Here is a 13,530-nt window from a genome sequence, read left to right as displayed (position 1 = left end):
ATGCGGCGGCTTGCTGCTGGCGGACTCCCATTCCAAGTCCAAGCTGCACCGGGGCCGAATCGACCGCCAGGAGAAAAGAGCCGCTGGAGCGACGGCAGCACCTGCGTCACAACTGAGTGCGGCCGTCAAGGAAGTAATGCGGCAAGTCGGCCAGAACCCGGCCTATGCGCAGTGGCTGCTGGCCGCGGCGCGCGCTGGTCCTGAGCAGTCGGCGTTGCTGCTCTTTAATTTAGACGACGGCGAGGTTACCGAGGAAGCTACCAGCTGCAGCGTTCCCGGTCGACCTTCGCCGGCGGGGCCACCCCAGTCCCAGCTGTCACCGACCGCGCCGGCCTGGACCCCTTCTTCAGCATCGACGGCATCATCAGCGGAACCTTTAATGGATTTTGGAGATGTGATGGCAGAGTAGGGAACCCCGCTCGGCACCGGTGAGCAAGGCCATTTAACGGCCGTACGGCAGTTTTAAGGAGGGGGGATGTGGGGATACACGCGAATCCCCTGTTTCATGCTAACGGCCGCGCGTAATTATCACGCGATGTTATGCGCGCGCTGTTCGGGAGGTTTGCGAGGGAGGGCACTCACGCCGCCCCCGCTTCCTTTCGCGCCCCCGCAGCGACGCCGCCGCGGAGACTCCCTCTTTCCCCTCTTAGCACGGAGAAACCTCCTCTCCACATCCCGGGAGAAGGCGCGGTCGCGCGGTTCTCCTGGGGTCCGCTTGTCTTTTGGCGGGAGCCGCGCACACGCGCGGACGCAGATCTGCCACGGAGACCGCTGCCATTATCGCCCGGCCACCGTGTGTGAACTGACCGCCGCGGGCCGCGAGCGAGGTGCCACGCGAGGTGAGCGGAACCTTTCTCCCCCACCGTTTTGCGTGCGCTCCACCCTTTTTGTGCATTTCACCCCCTTACGCGAGCGGAACACTCCCTCGTTGCGGCGGTTGTTTTCTTGCTTGCTGCTGCTTGTATTGCTCGGGAGCAATAAACGCTCATCCGAGTAGCATACTCGTGTTTGTCCCCTCTGGCCCGAACCCGCCGTGGTTGCGACTTACCGCACCGCGGGTTGGGGGTCACAGCTCTGACTGCTAGGGCTGGCACGCTGGTGATAGAGAGCGACTACTGCTTCTAGCCCTTTGAGCGTTATTACAAGAATAACCCCCATAAGGTGTAGGGATGGCGATGAGGACATCGTCAAGGTACGCGAATACACTCGGTAGGCCGCGCGTGACCTCAGCCATGAACCGCTGGAAGGTTTGAGCCGAATCGCGTAGTCCAAAAGGCATCCGGACGTACTCAAACAAACCAAAGGGCGTCGTGATGGCGGTCTTAGGTATGTCGGCGGGTTCAATGGGAATTTGGTGATACGCCTTAACCAGGTCAACTTTGCTAAAAATGGCGCAGCCGGCGAGGCGCGATGTAAAGTCCTGGATGCGGGGCAGCGGATAGCTGTCGTGGACAGTGTTGGCATTCAACGCCCGATAGTCGCCGCAGGGACGCCAGTCACCGGGATCGCGCTTGGGCACTAGATGCAGCGGAGACGCCCACGCGCTGGACGACGGGCGTATAATGCCGAGCTCCAGCATGTGGTCAAACTCACGTTTGGCGATAGCTAGACGGTCTCCAAACAAGCGGCGCGGTCGAGCAGCTGCGGGTGGACCCCGGGTGACGAAGTGGTGTGTCACAGTATGCTTAGGCGCCTGAGTGAGGTTGCATGGCTTAGTGAGCTCCGGGAAATCCGCCAACACTTTTTCGAACTGAGAGGAAGGTATCAGCGTGCGAATGCCCATGGGAGCAAGGGCGGACGAGACTCCCGAGATGGAGAGATGAGTCAGACCGTCGGTAAGGCGACGATGCCGCACGCTGACGTCTAAGTCGAAGTAGGAGAGGAAGTCTGAGCCCATGATCGGGCGAACCACATCTGCGATGACGAAGACCCATCGAAAAGTGCGGCGTAGGCCGAAGTCGAGGGTGAGAGATCGTAGCCCATACGTGGGTATAGACGAGGCGTTGGCAGCACGGAGCGACAGTCCTGATGGCTTGGAACGATCTGCCTTAGTCGGTGGAACCACGCTGATTTCCGCGCCCGTGTCGATAAGAAACCGGGTGCCGGAGAACTTGTCAGTGACCACGAACAGGCGGCTCGAATGACTTGGGGAACCACACGCCGCCATCAGTGATCCCGGCGGGCGTTTCCCGGCCACGAACAGGGCGGTGTACACTTCGTGGCCCAGTGGCGAAAACGCCTGTGGTACCAGCAGAGAGATGTAGGGCTGGGACTCCGAGCTTGACGTGAGCGCGAAAGAGAGCGATGATCAAGACGAGACGGACGGGTCTCCAGAGGTCGGCTCCGAAGTGCGGCGAGTGAGGCGGCGAGCTCCTCGAGACGGGCCTCAAGGCGCGAAATCGCTGGGTCTCTTGGCGGCAAAACAGCAGTGACGGACGGGGAGGTGGCCTCATGAACGTTATCTGCGAGCTCAGCCAGGCGGTCGAAGGTGACGTCACCGGCCGCCGCAAGGACGAGGCGGATGGTCTGGGGAAGGCGTTGGAGGAAAAGCTCTCGAAGCAACGCTGAGTGGTTGGGGATGTCGCGCTCCCCGAGAAGCTTTTGCATGCGGCGCAGAAGCTGGGAGCGGCGCCGGTCGCCAAGGTCTTCCCCGGTAAGGAGCTGCTGGAGACGGGTGCGGTCCGACGACATAAATCTCTTCAGCACCTTGGTTTTCAGGTGCTGATATGGTGTAGCACCCATGGGGGCGGAGAGAACGTCGGAGAGCTCACCGGCAACGTCAGGAGGCAGGCTTGAGGCAACATGGTAGTAGCGCGTCGTCTCCGACGTGATGCGGGCTAGGCAAAATTGCGCCTCAACCTGGTGGAACCAAACTTGCGGGTTCTGGGGCCAGAAATGTGGAAGGCGAACCTGCAGCGACGAGACGTCCTGCGAACGCGAATCCTGCTGCGTGGATGTTGCGGGATCGGTCATTGCTCGTCCTTGCTCACCAATGTAGGCTTAACGCCTCAGGAGGGAAGGAAACGAGACCACAGCTACGAGCCGACACCAGAACAGAACTGCCAGCCGTGGCTGCACGAGCCACGACCAGGTGCCGTCTTTATTCTCTTCGCAGGGTGGCGCGCGCTAGCCGGGTTATCGGCGCCGCCCAAGAGAGGGTGCTACAACGTTAAAGTCCCCTTTCCCCAATTCCCCAAAAAATTCTTCGTCGGCGTTGTGAGCGAAAAATCACGAGCATGACTCTGGCAGGTTTTCTTCAGACAGCAACTATTAAGCAGTTGGGCCACCTATGTCAAGTGACCTTGCGGCGCCATCAAAACCTGCCCATCGGATAGTGAGCAAACTGCCCACCGTAGCAGGTGGCAGTGAAATATAACGATTGGTCACTCGCGAAGAGCAACCCGGGCCGCGCAACGTCCAGCGCTGTGAGCACCTGCCATCGCAGGGCAGAGGCGCATCGTTTAACCGCTGCGCCAGGAGCGGTATGAGGACTCTCGGGGATTTACTCATTTAAAGTAGAGAATGAACTTGTGGATATGTGTGGAATTATCTCATTAAGCTATAGCTTCATACCTTTAAGTAGTAGGTAAAGTGTCCCCTCCAATATTTTTTGCTTCGTCTGCCCACTTCACAAGCTTTCCAAGGTGCATTTCTCACTTTCGCTGTTCGGAGCCAAAATGTCGATTCTGGAATTTAAAAAAAAACGATTCGCCTTCGATGTTGACGACCTTCAATTTCACGATACAATTTTTTCCCTAAAATAAAAATGTTATGAGTATATTTTAGTCATTTCTTGTTAAGTGTCCTTTGGTTGACCCCTATATCCACCTGCACTGACCTCACCGATGTACGTACAGTCCGTATCACAATCAGAGGAAAACTGGGAGCACGTGACCGCCGCTCTTCGAGGTGCGCTACCCCCGAGAGCTGGCGAGAATAGGGGGACACCAGGCACTTCCGCGGAACGGGCAGGCGGCCGTGCTTATTGCGGATGCGCCTTTGCTGCCGATTCTCCGCGGCTGTCGGCGGTCTCGCGCTCCCAGTTTCCCTCTGATTGTGATAGGACTGTACATGCCACTATTTTTCAAATAATTTTGATCTCAGATGCCCTGATATACCTATTTATTTATTTATTTATTTTCCGGACCTCGTCGCCTGGACGAAAAGTTTGGAAAACCCTGCTCCAGGCGGCGCCAGCACGAAGCCTCGAATGAGTTGTTTCGCCCGCGCTTTGCTGAAAAGACCAGGTGCGCGCAGGAGTTCCACTACGCGTTGGCGTCGTCCGGCAAGCCCACGCAGAACGCCCAGCGACGCTGTTCCGACGCGGGAGCTGCATCCACAGCAGCTGGCTCCAAGGGAGAAAGCGGTGCCCACGTTGCATCCAGCAGGAAACCTGAATAGGGAAAACTGCTGAATGGTGATGGCAACATCTTTCTGTACGAACGAATAAGTCATCGCATATGCGCTGGCATCAACAAGACGCAGTCGATACCCGCAGCGTGCTGGGCCAAGCCCACGTCATAAGTGTGCAGCACGCAGCTCAAGTCCCATACTCATGGCTCAAAATTAAGCTTTTGTGATGTGAAAATAAACACCAGCAGTACAGGAAAGCCCTTATTGCACGCAGGTACTAACGCCCCCTCATGTCACCATAAATATCCCAATTAGCAAATACAATTATCTTTTTGGTAACTATACAGGGTGTCCCAGCTAACTTCAGCTAGGGTTTTGAAATATGCCGCGGCACTCTACGACCACGCGACCAAGTGCATGTTGCTGGCTGTTGTATGCAGCAACTCACTCTATTTTTTGCATTGTGCTGAATTGCATAATTAGTCGAGATTAATTAACTTCGCAAGCAAGGAAGATAGACGAAAAAGCCCAAAGAGAAAGTTGTAGAACGGTCCGCGATACGTCCAAACGAACAGTTTCTAACTCTCCATCTATTATGTGTCGGCTTTTTTTCGCTCACTGCAGATGACCGCAGGAATACAAAAAAAAACACGTGAGGTGTCCACTTTCAGTGCTCTCAAACGTTCCGCGTAGAAGCGCACAGATCATTTAGCCCGGCGTGCTGCCGCTTAAAAGGTGACAGCGCCTCCTCTATTTTTACAATGCCAGCCGAATCGCCCGCTTCGCAATGGGAGCTGCCGGTACGCCACACTTCAGTTAGTTGCCGCGCTGTTGGCATTCTGGTTATCGCTCTGCCCCTCTCCTACCCCATGCGTCTGTCAGATTCTGGCTTCGTAGCCCTTCTTGTGTAGTTCCCGTTTCATCCGCGGCGCGGCGCTTCTTCCAGCGCCAGCGGCTGGAGCTTTGCTCGTTGTTCGCAGAGGCGGGCTGAGGCGTTCGCGCCGCTGATCACTTGACGATTGCGGCTGGCATATTTGAGGCGCTGCTCGGAGTGTTTGCGCCACTTATTAATACGAAAGCACCTATAGGCTCATGACAACAGGGCCGATTTGGACCAAATCTATGTCCAACCTAATGTCACTACGGCCAACACGATGGTGACCTCCAAATTTGACCTCCCCACCCCCGAAATATGAATTCGACAGATTCGGACCAAACTCGATTTTCAACCTAATTTCACAACGACGAACACGATAGTAACCTCCAAATTTGGCCTAGGCCACGCCAAAATTTGCCCCCCACCTCGAAATATGACCTAGAAGCAGACATTCACCCAGCTGATTACATTACATTCAAGTAAAGATATTAGAAAATTCATAAACAATTGCGCACCCATTAATCAACATCTCCACCACACATCAGCGACACAAGCAGCAGCACCGTGCAAAAGGTTTTCGCCTCACCGCACTTTCGGTCAACAAAGTGCCCCCCCCCCCCCGAAATATTTGCTGTTCCTTGCAGACGAATAAAGCGTTGCAAGCTGTTACTTTACGTCGTTTCGTGGCCGCATTGTTGAAGAAAATTGTTTTGTGCGGGTAAATGATGTGGTCCCCGAAGCTGACAAACTGTTGTCATCGTAGCAGCAGTAAAATGGCACCATTAATGATGTGCCTTACGTCTGCTGCTTTCAGTTTTGCGTGAAGTCTGGGAGTTTTTAAGCTTATCTATGTGGAGCTGAAGAATCCACGGCATAGAATGTATAAAAGGTGGCGTTTACGTACGTTTATTTACATATATTTACAACTATATACAGTAATAACACATACGAGACTTTGCATGTGTCTGATGCTATATAAATTACAACTCTGCATCTACAGCCATTTACACTTACAGAATTCCTCTCTATTAACTTTCATTTACAGTCAAACGAAATTTTCAGTGTAGGACAACCACTTTCGTACACGGGAGCAGGACCAAGCACCTCGTACGCGAGCGAATCGCAATAGCGAACGAAACAAAACTCACCTAACGCCCGAATGGAGCCGCAGCTATCTCTCTGTACTGGGCTAGCTCCATCATCTAGCTCTTATATATGGCTGGCCGGACTCAGCAATAAAAGTGATGCCACCTTTACCAACATCCATGCACCCTCAACATCACATATAGTCACAGTTTGAGCACTGCGTGAGAGTGGCTTTTTCGCGTATAATTTGGCGACAGACTTCTGGTCCTTAATATCAAGGGTATGGTTGCTAAGGAGGGGCCTAATAAACTTCGTGCACAAAAGCTCTAAAAACATTCTTCTGTGAGCAAGGCCTTCGTTGTCACACACCAGCACAGGAGCCTTCATCAAAACTTTAACGGCGTGTTCGACGCTCATTCTGAGCGGCTTGGTAATGGCCTTTCTGTGTTGCAGCACAACGTCCACAAAGGCCTTAAGCTTAACGCCATCAACACAGAAACAAGTTCCTTTGTAGGGTACTTCAGCCCTCCACGATCTTGGTATTTGATGAGGCAGTCGATCGGCGAGTCTCCGACTGGCTTTTGTACAAGTTGAATGCAGCATTCGCAGCTCCAGTTTTCTGTTATAACTCGAACGATGTATCCGCCAATCATAGAGATGCTGGCTAACTCTGGATCCGGAAGGCGATGACTTCGAGATATGCACAGTTGCAATAGTTTTTCTTCGGCGGCAGTGGGGAAAAAAGCTTTTGTCGAACACTGTTGGGGGTCACTTTTGCAGAAATGGCAATGACACTGCAGAATGATGTAGAGCAGTTCACATTGCTTGACATCGAGGAAGACACGATGCCTGTTTTTAGCATCTTTTCCAGTCCTGATATTACACTGGCCACATCCATAGTGTCGTTGCAACCAGCGGACCTTCGCAAAAATCCGAATGCCTCAATTGGATCACTGGAAAACTTTCGAGTGAACACAAATTTGAAGCCCTTGTCCTTCAATAAAAAACGTATGCACTCCACATTCGATTTGGTGGTGAGCAAGAGTGCGTAGTGTGTCTCATTGCTGAGGTAGCTCTCTTGGCTGCTTTCTTCTTTCAGCCTCGACAGGTAAGAAATGAACTCGTGCTCGAGCCATTCTAGTCTCGGGTCCTCGGCGTCGGTGAACGGTCGGCTGTCCGGGTCGTTCTTGTGAATGTGTTGCGTTGTATTGCTAACATCCATGAGGACGAACCACCGGCGCATTACCAGCATGAATTCGACCGTTGGGCCCACTAACACGAACTCCGCATCGCATGTGTCCGGCCTGACTTTTAATGTATTCCAGGGCTGCTGTAACCGGAGGGGAAAAGATCTGTACAGCAGTCTTTACGCTCATCTTCTCGATGTTGGACGGATACAAGTGGCGACGCGTGAGGAACCTCACCGGCTTCACTGTTGAGCCTCGCTGCATTTTGTAGAGCTTCTTCAGCGGTGTCGCTGTAATCTGTTTGTTGCCCCCCATATCCTTTGCCAGGAACTGCGACCTTACATTCTTTATGATGTGGCTCTGGTCGAATACAAGGAAAATGCACCTGGACTCGTCCAAAGGGTGTGGAGCAATGGCCGTGGCAGGCCCTTTGCAGAGGATGCCCATTGCAGCGACATTGCTTTTATGGTTGTCTGTCACCAAGCGCACGATCTCAAAACAATTTCTTCAGTTTTCTTGACGTACGTCATGGTCTCAGCAAGCTGGACTCCGGTGCTAACTTTTGTGAAGAAATAGGCGACAGGAATCTTAAAGCGTGCGCTAAGACCACAGAGCAAAAAACAGCAAACTGTTGGCAAGTTCATCATTTTCGGTGCCCACCAAGTGCTGTAATTCTGGGCTCATGTCGCCTTCTCCCAAAAAAGCGTCACGCTGCTTATGATACAGCAGCCGTTCCTTGATTCGCATTTCATCAACTATTAAGCTGCATGCTCTTGCCTGAGGAGCAGTTAGGGTCAGCAATTCTGCCTCCAGCCTGCAGCTTACGACAGTACTGAAACCGACTTGTCCGGCTGTGAATCAAAGGTACTTTTGAAAAGTGCTCCGGCAAGGCAAACGAAGGAGGCATTCTGACCGCAGGTATTCGTATGCCTTTGCAGAGAGGCTGCGGAGGATAGTCGAATATCTGATTGTCGCTTCCGACCATGACGGCCGTTTTCGTCCGTAGTTCTTCACTTGATCGTGCATAAATGACGCTTGCAGATCGTTTTCCATGGAAGCTTCTACAATTCTCAAGAATGCGCTCACTCCAGAATCTTCTTTCAACTTGCGCACCTGTTCCTTGTAACGTACCATCGTTTGCGTAAGGATGTTTATCTTTTATAGAAGGGCTCTTTCTTTACGTTTCCATTTCCTGCGTTCCACCACGATTCTGAAACATGTTTTGATGGGGTCCATCTGACAGGTGTAACTTTTCAGTAACGGTGTTACGTTTCGGCGCACGGACACTCTGTTGGCGTCCCTACGACCACTGCCAGGCAGTGAAAGCGCGTTTGTTGCAGTATACATCGCTTGCGGGTGGGATGCAGGGATGAGAGAAGTGGTAGGTTTCAAAAGCGTGTTCACAGAAGTTGATCCCACGACCAACGGGCTCGGTGGTGCATGGTTGTGTTGCCGAGATACATCTGCCGAACTGGTCATTTCTGCTCAAGGTGTAACTAGGGTCACAGCGTTGAGTGTTCCTGGCTCTGTAGACGCTCCTTCAGCCGTCGACGTAAAATCCTGTGAGATGTCGTGCAAGGATGGTACTGAAGAGGCGACAGAGCTGGTTACATCCATATGGTCACCGGTGATGTAAGGAACAGGACCACCAAACGTGCCTCCCGCAGCATCAACAGAGAGCTCATCACAAGTGGTTTGGAGCTCTTCCTTGCGAGGCTTTTTGACTGCTACGCCGTCCTCGTCGAGTTCGTGTCCCGCCTCTGACAGACGTTTGGCCGGAATATAACTGCAGCTTCCAGGCGAGCTCGCTGCTTGCATTTGCGGGGCACATGAGGTGAGAATACTCGGAACCGACCCTTTTTTCAGTGTGCGCCTCTTGCAGCCCTCCCTGAAGTCCTCAGGTAGAAAATGCTTGCTGCAGACGGTGGAGCGAGACGACGCGTAGTTGGGTGGCCAGTCCTTGCGTCCGATCACTTTCAGCCATTGCGCACGCAGCACATCGTCACTGGGAATCTCGTGAAACGAGACATTAGCATCGATGCTGTCTGCTTTCGACCTGCACGATGGCACACAGCAGTAACGCATCGTGCACCAAAAAATGGACTCCCGCAGACTGCACTGTATCACCTCAGGAAAAGAAGCAAGGAATACGAGGTAAAAGCTAGCTTCCAAGCTTTGAAGCTGAAGACCTGAACACGTATCTTATCTCGAGCAGTTACTGAACCGGTCAGTATGAAAATTCGCTTTGGTCACGCTCACTCATCGATGTTACGATGACTGCGTCTGACCACGTGCTGAAGCGGACATGATTTTTGTTTTATTTGCTTCTTCTTCTACCAGCGCTTTTTCATTTTTGTATAGCTTTCACAGCCGTTTGTTGCCGTCAGCACCGAGCAGAACGTCCGTACAGTGAGTCGCCGAAAGTGAGTTTCCTATGTACTCACCCCTTAACTGTTTTTCCCAGGTTTTTCCGAAGCTCCCCTCCCCCCCACCTCTTGCCTCCCTAAGTCGCCAATATGTTTTTTTACACCCGACGAGAAATTTTATTTAATAGCGCAGGAAGAAGAGCAGATACCAGAAAGGGCACATCGTCCATAGCTGGTTTGTGGTGAAAGTAACCAAGACGTCCACGTGGTAGGAAGTTCAGTACGTTTGCCATTGCGAATGTTGATCTAGCAGTGCTTCAGGGGAAGACCCACAAATCTCCATGACCTTTCTGCAAGGAATTCAGCCGACTGTTTGGAAGTGGCAACGGTGAAGAACTGAACTCTTGAAAACAGAGCAAACCCGTTTTTATGCTTAAGGAGCTTTGTTACATGGCCGACGAGTGCACTGACCTCAACGGATGCGAAAACCTGAGCCACTGCATACGCTGCACACGAGCTCAAATTAGCAACGCAAAAACATCTTTTCGGAAAGCACCGCGCCTTTGAAGCATGAAACATCCACTACTGCTGCATGTTATCTTATTTCTCGTGAAAATTTATAAGCGACTATTTAGCATCGACGCGCGTATGTTATTATAGCAACAATACTCACAATTCGCACAGTATCACACAAAGTGCGAGGTGCTGGCCAAGAATGCCCTTCTCTATTAAAATTTCTGTAGCGCGTCGTGTTCTCGTCGAAGCAGCGTGTTGTATTTGCCGAAGCACCATGGCACGCACGCCTTTACTACATGTGTACAACCTTATTCAAACATTTTAGGCGATAATAGGTTGATTAATTGGGGCATGCCGTATTCGAGGCGTGTCATAATGCAGGCCTCCAGATTAACGTGTGCTTAAGTGTCAATACACGAGCGTTTTTCCATTCACTGTTTACCAAAATGAGGCCACCACGGTCGTGGGCTGAACACGCAATCGCTGCAAGGCAGAATACTACGACAAATAAATCTCATCATCGCATAATTATAAAACTGAGGATAAGCCGGTAACCTGGCAGCCAGGAAGCGCTTTGGCATCACTTGCGGCGAGATGCATTTGAGAATAGAATGCGCGTTTCTCTTCTTAAAACAATTGTTGCGGACAGATGTCACGAACAGAGAAAAACATAATGTCGTCGTACCGATGACAGCTTACCCTGGGAAAACTAGAGCGACGGCTTCAAACTGTTGATACTTGCTAGTTTAGAAAAATGCCTTCTCGTGAGGATTTACGACATTTAACATGTTTTTTTTCCTTCTCTCATATTCGTTACTAAACATGATTGAAACACAAACCAATATAGCAAACCTATTACTAACTACCTTTGCCCTGTGATTTCACATTTCCGCCAAGAAGTTTCAGTACTTCTTCCGGAATGTTTCAGCACTGTAGCTAAAATAGATACACGATTCGAACAAGTCGCCACAATCTTTTGTAGCTAACACTGCTGTACCCCACACTCTGTGGCCTCTTTTAAAACCAGCGCCTGCAGTGGCTCCACGATGAGCAGCGCCACGCACGGCGCGCTCGATGGCGCGTCAATTCCTGACACGGCCGGGCTCGAGTAGCGGCGGCGGCGCGCGCGCCTCGAGACCGGTCGCCTACCTGACAGGCAGCCTGATTACTATGAGGGATGCAGAGCGCCGCCTCACGAAGAGGCGACGTTTCAAAGACTGTCTTCGTCCGTTTTCCGTCGTCAGGCGCCACTCAGATGGTCACTCTCCCTCACAAATGTAGAGCAGGCGCCAAGGCTAGCCGACGGGGGAGAGTAGGAAAAGATGATAGGAGAGGGCGTTGGACGGTCGGATCGGCCCATTCGGCAGGCATTGTTAAAATAGACGAGGCGCTGGTGCAGTATACATGGCTTGCACTGACGTCGTAGCTGGGAATCCTGGGATACTGTTCCGCCATGTTGGTGCAGTCGCAGCGGCCGTGGTGCACTTGATACACTTCGCGCGTACGGTGTACTTCGACGGCGTTGCGATGGTTATCTGCGCTGTTGTTGGATGCTCCAACCGCACTTGTTGGGCGAAATCCACAAACACAAGCTTTTTTCGTCTTCCAAAGGTCATAGAGCATCAAGGTGACCGCACGAAAGCTTTATGCGCGAAGCGACGGGAGGTGTGGCTGGCTCGTATAAAACGTGCCGATCTCAACACCGACAGGACGGGCATACGTGTTTGCGGCGCCCACTTCGTAAAAGGTAAGTCCGTTGCATATGCACAATGTTTATTTAGGTGCATGACGTACAAGCATAGCGGAAAATCTCATTTTAAACAAATTTTTCTTGCATTTTGTAGGCAGACCATCAAAACTGTGGGAGGAGACGGACCCGGACTGGGCCCCTACGCTTTTGCTCGGCTACAACGCAAAACATGGTGATCCCGGTCGCCACGCTCGCGCGACAAGACGACGGACCCAGAAACGCGCGGCTCAAGCGGAGTGTCAGGCCGAGGAGTCGGGAACAATGGAGGCTACGAATCCGGACGTCGTTCCCGCTTCTCCGTCGTCCTCGCCGCGAGCTGAGCACAACGTCGGCGTAGAAGACTGCGAAACAGGTGAACGTCTTTTTTATTTTGTGCGTTTGGGGCCGGGTGCAACTAAGCACAAAATTGGAGTGGAGAAGGGACTGTTTTTTTTTCATTTATGTGGGGCACCCCAGATGTCACCCTCCTGCTTCTTTGCTAGCCTCCTATCCCCCACGCTCTACTACAATGCTGCCCCCCCCCCCAACATCTCAAGTTAATTTTTTTTTGCAGCACATGAACTGCATAACAAAATTCATTTTGTTGCAGGGATTGCAGTCCAGACTGACCTTAAAATGGGCGACATTGAAGCACTGGAGAACGAATGTGTGGCACTCAATGAGCGTCTCTACGCTTCAAGGACTGAAAATAAGCTTCTGGAGTTGACAGAAGATGCCCTCAAATGTAGCGACGCTAAGGTTGTGTTCTACACTGGCATGGCAAACTTCAGAATTCTGTATGCACTCTTCAATGTTCTAGAGAGGTTTGTATCGCACAATACAAACAACTGTTTGCTGAAGTTCCAGGAGTTCATGCTATTCATGATGAAGTTGAAACTGAATCTGCATGTCACTGACCTCGCTTTCAGGTTTAATGTGTCGGATGCCACAGTGTCACGCATATTCGACAAATGGCTGCATACTGCCTACTCCCGTCTAAAGTCTCAAATATTGTGGCCACAACGAAGTGTTCTGCACGGACAATGCCACAAGCATTTTATGATTTTTTGGGGGAAAATGTTGCCGTAATATTCGACTGCTTTGAAATAAAGATAGAGAGACCATCTTCGTATTTGCCCAGAAGTGAGACATGGTCTCAGTATAAAGGCAGCAATACAGCAAAGTATTTAATTGGCATTGCACCACAAGGAATTGTCAACTTCATCTCTGAAGGCTGGGGAGGGCGCTGTAGCGACAGGCACATAACCGAGCACTGTGGACTTCTAGATAATTTACTTCCAGGTGATGTAGTCCTTGCAGACCGAGGGTTCAATGTGTCTGAAAGTGTCGGGTTTTACTGCGCTAGACTTCATGTACCGGCATTCACAAAAGGAAAGAAGCAACTGTCCGCAGCAG

The 13,530-nt window shown here is 51.7% G+C and overlaps 2 protein-coding genes across 2 annotated transcripts in view; one reads left to right on the top strand and one right to left on the bottom strand.

The window, feature by feature from the left end:
- Positions 1-4,115: 4,115 nt before the first annotated feature.
- The window catches only part of LOC144116143 (deoxynucleotidyltransferase terminal-interacting protein 2), a 136,832-nt gene continuing 127,417 nt past the window's right edge, over positions 4,116-13,530 (bottom strand). The window contains exon 8 of the mRNA XM_077650848.1: positions 4,116-4,393. The gene's annotated coding sequence lies outside the window, so the exon portion shown is untranslated. The remainder of the gene's footprint in view (positions 4,394-13,530) is intronic.
- Positions 12,355-13,530, top strand: part of LOC144128168 (uncharacterized) — a 30,078-nt gene continuing 28,902 nt past the window's right edge. Inside the window, exons 1-2 of the mRNA XM_077661274.1 lie at positions 12,355-12,487; positions 12,725-12,889. Coding sequence (XP_077517400.1) covers positions 12,397-12,487; positions 12,725-12,889 — 256 coding nt within the window. The 5' untranslated portion in view covers positions 12,355-12,396. The remainder of the gene's footprint in view (positions 12,488-12,724; positions 12,890-13,530) is intronic.

The sequence above is a fragment of the Amblyomma americanum genome, chromosome 1 (assembly GCF_052857255.1).
Source record: "Amblyomma americanum isolate KBUSLIRL-KWMA chromosome 1, ASM5285725v1, whole genome shotgun sequence".
In the NCBI taxonomy this organism is placed as follows: Eukaryota; Metazoa; Arthropoda; class Arachnida; order Ixodida; family Ixodidae; genus Amblyomma; species Amblyomma americanum.
Note: the sequence above shows the minus strand (reverse complement) of the source record. Positions and strands in the feature narration are given on the sequence as shown.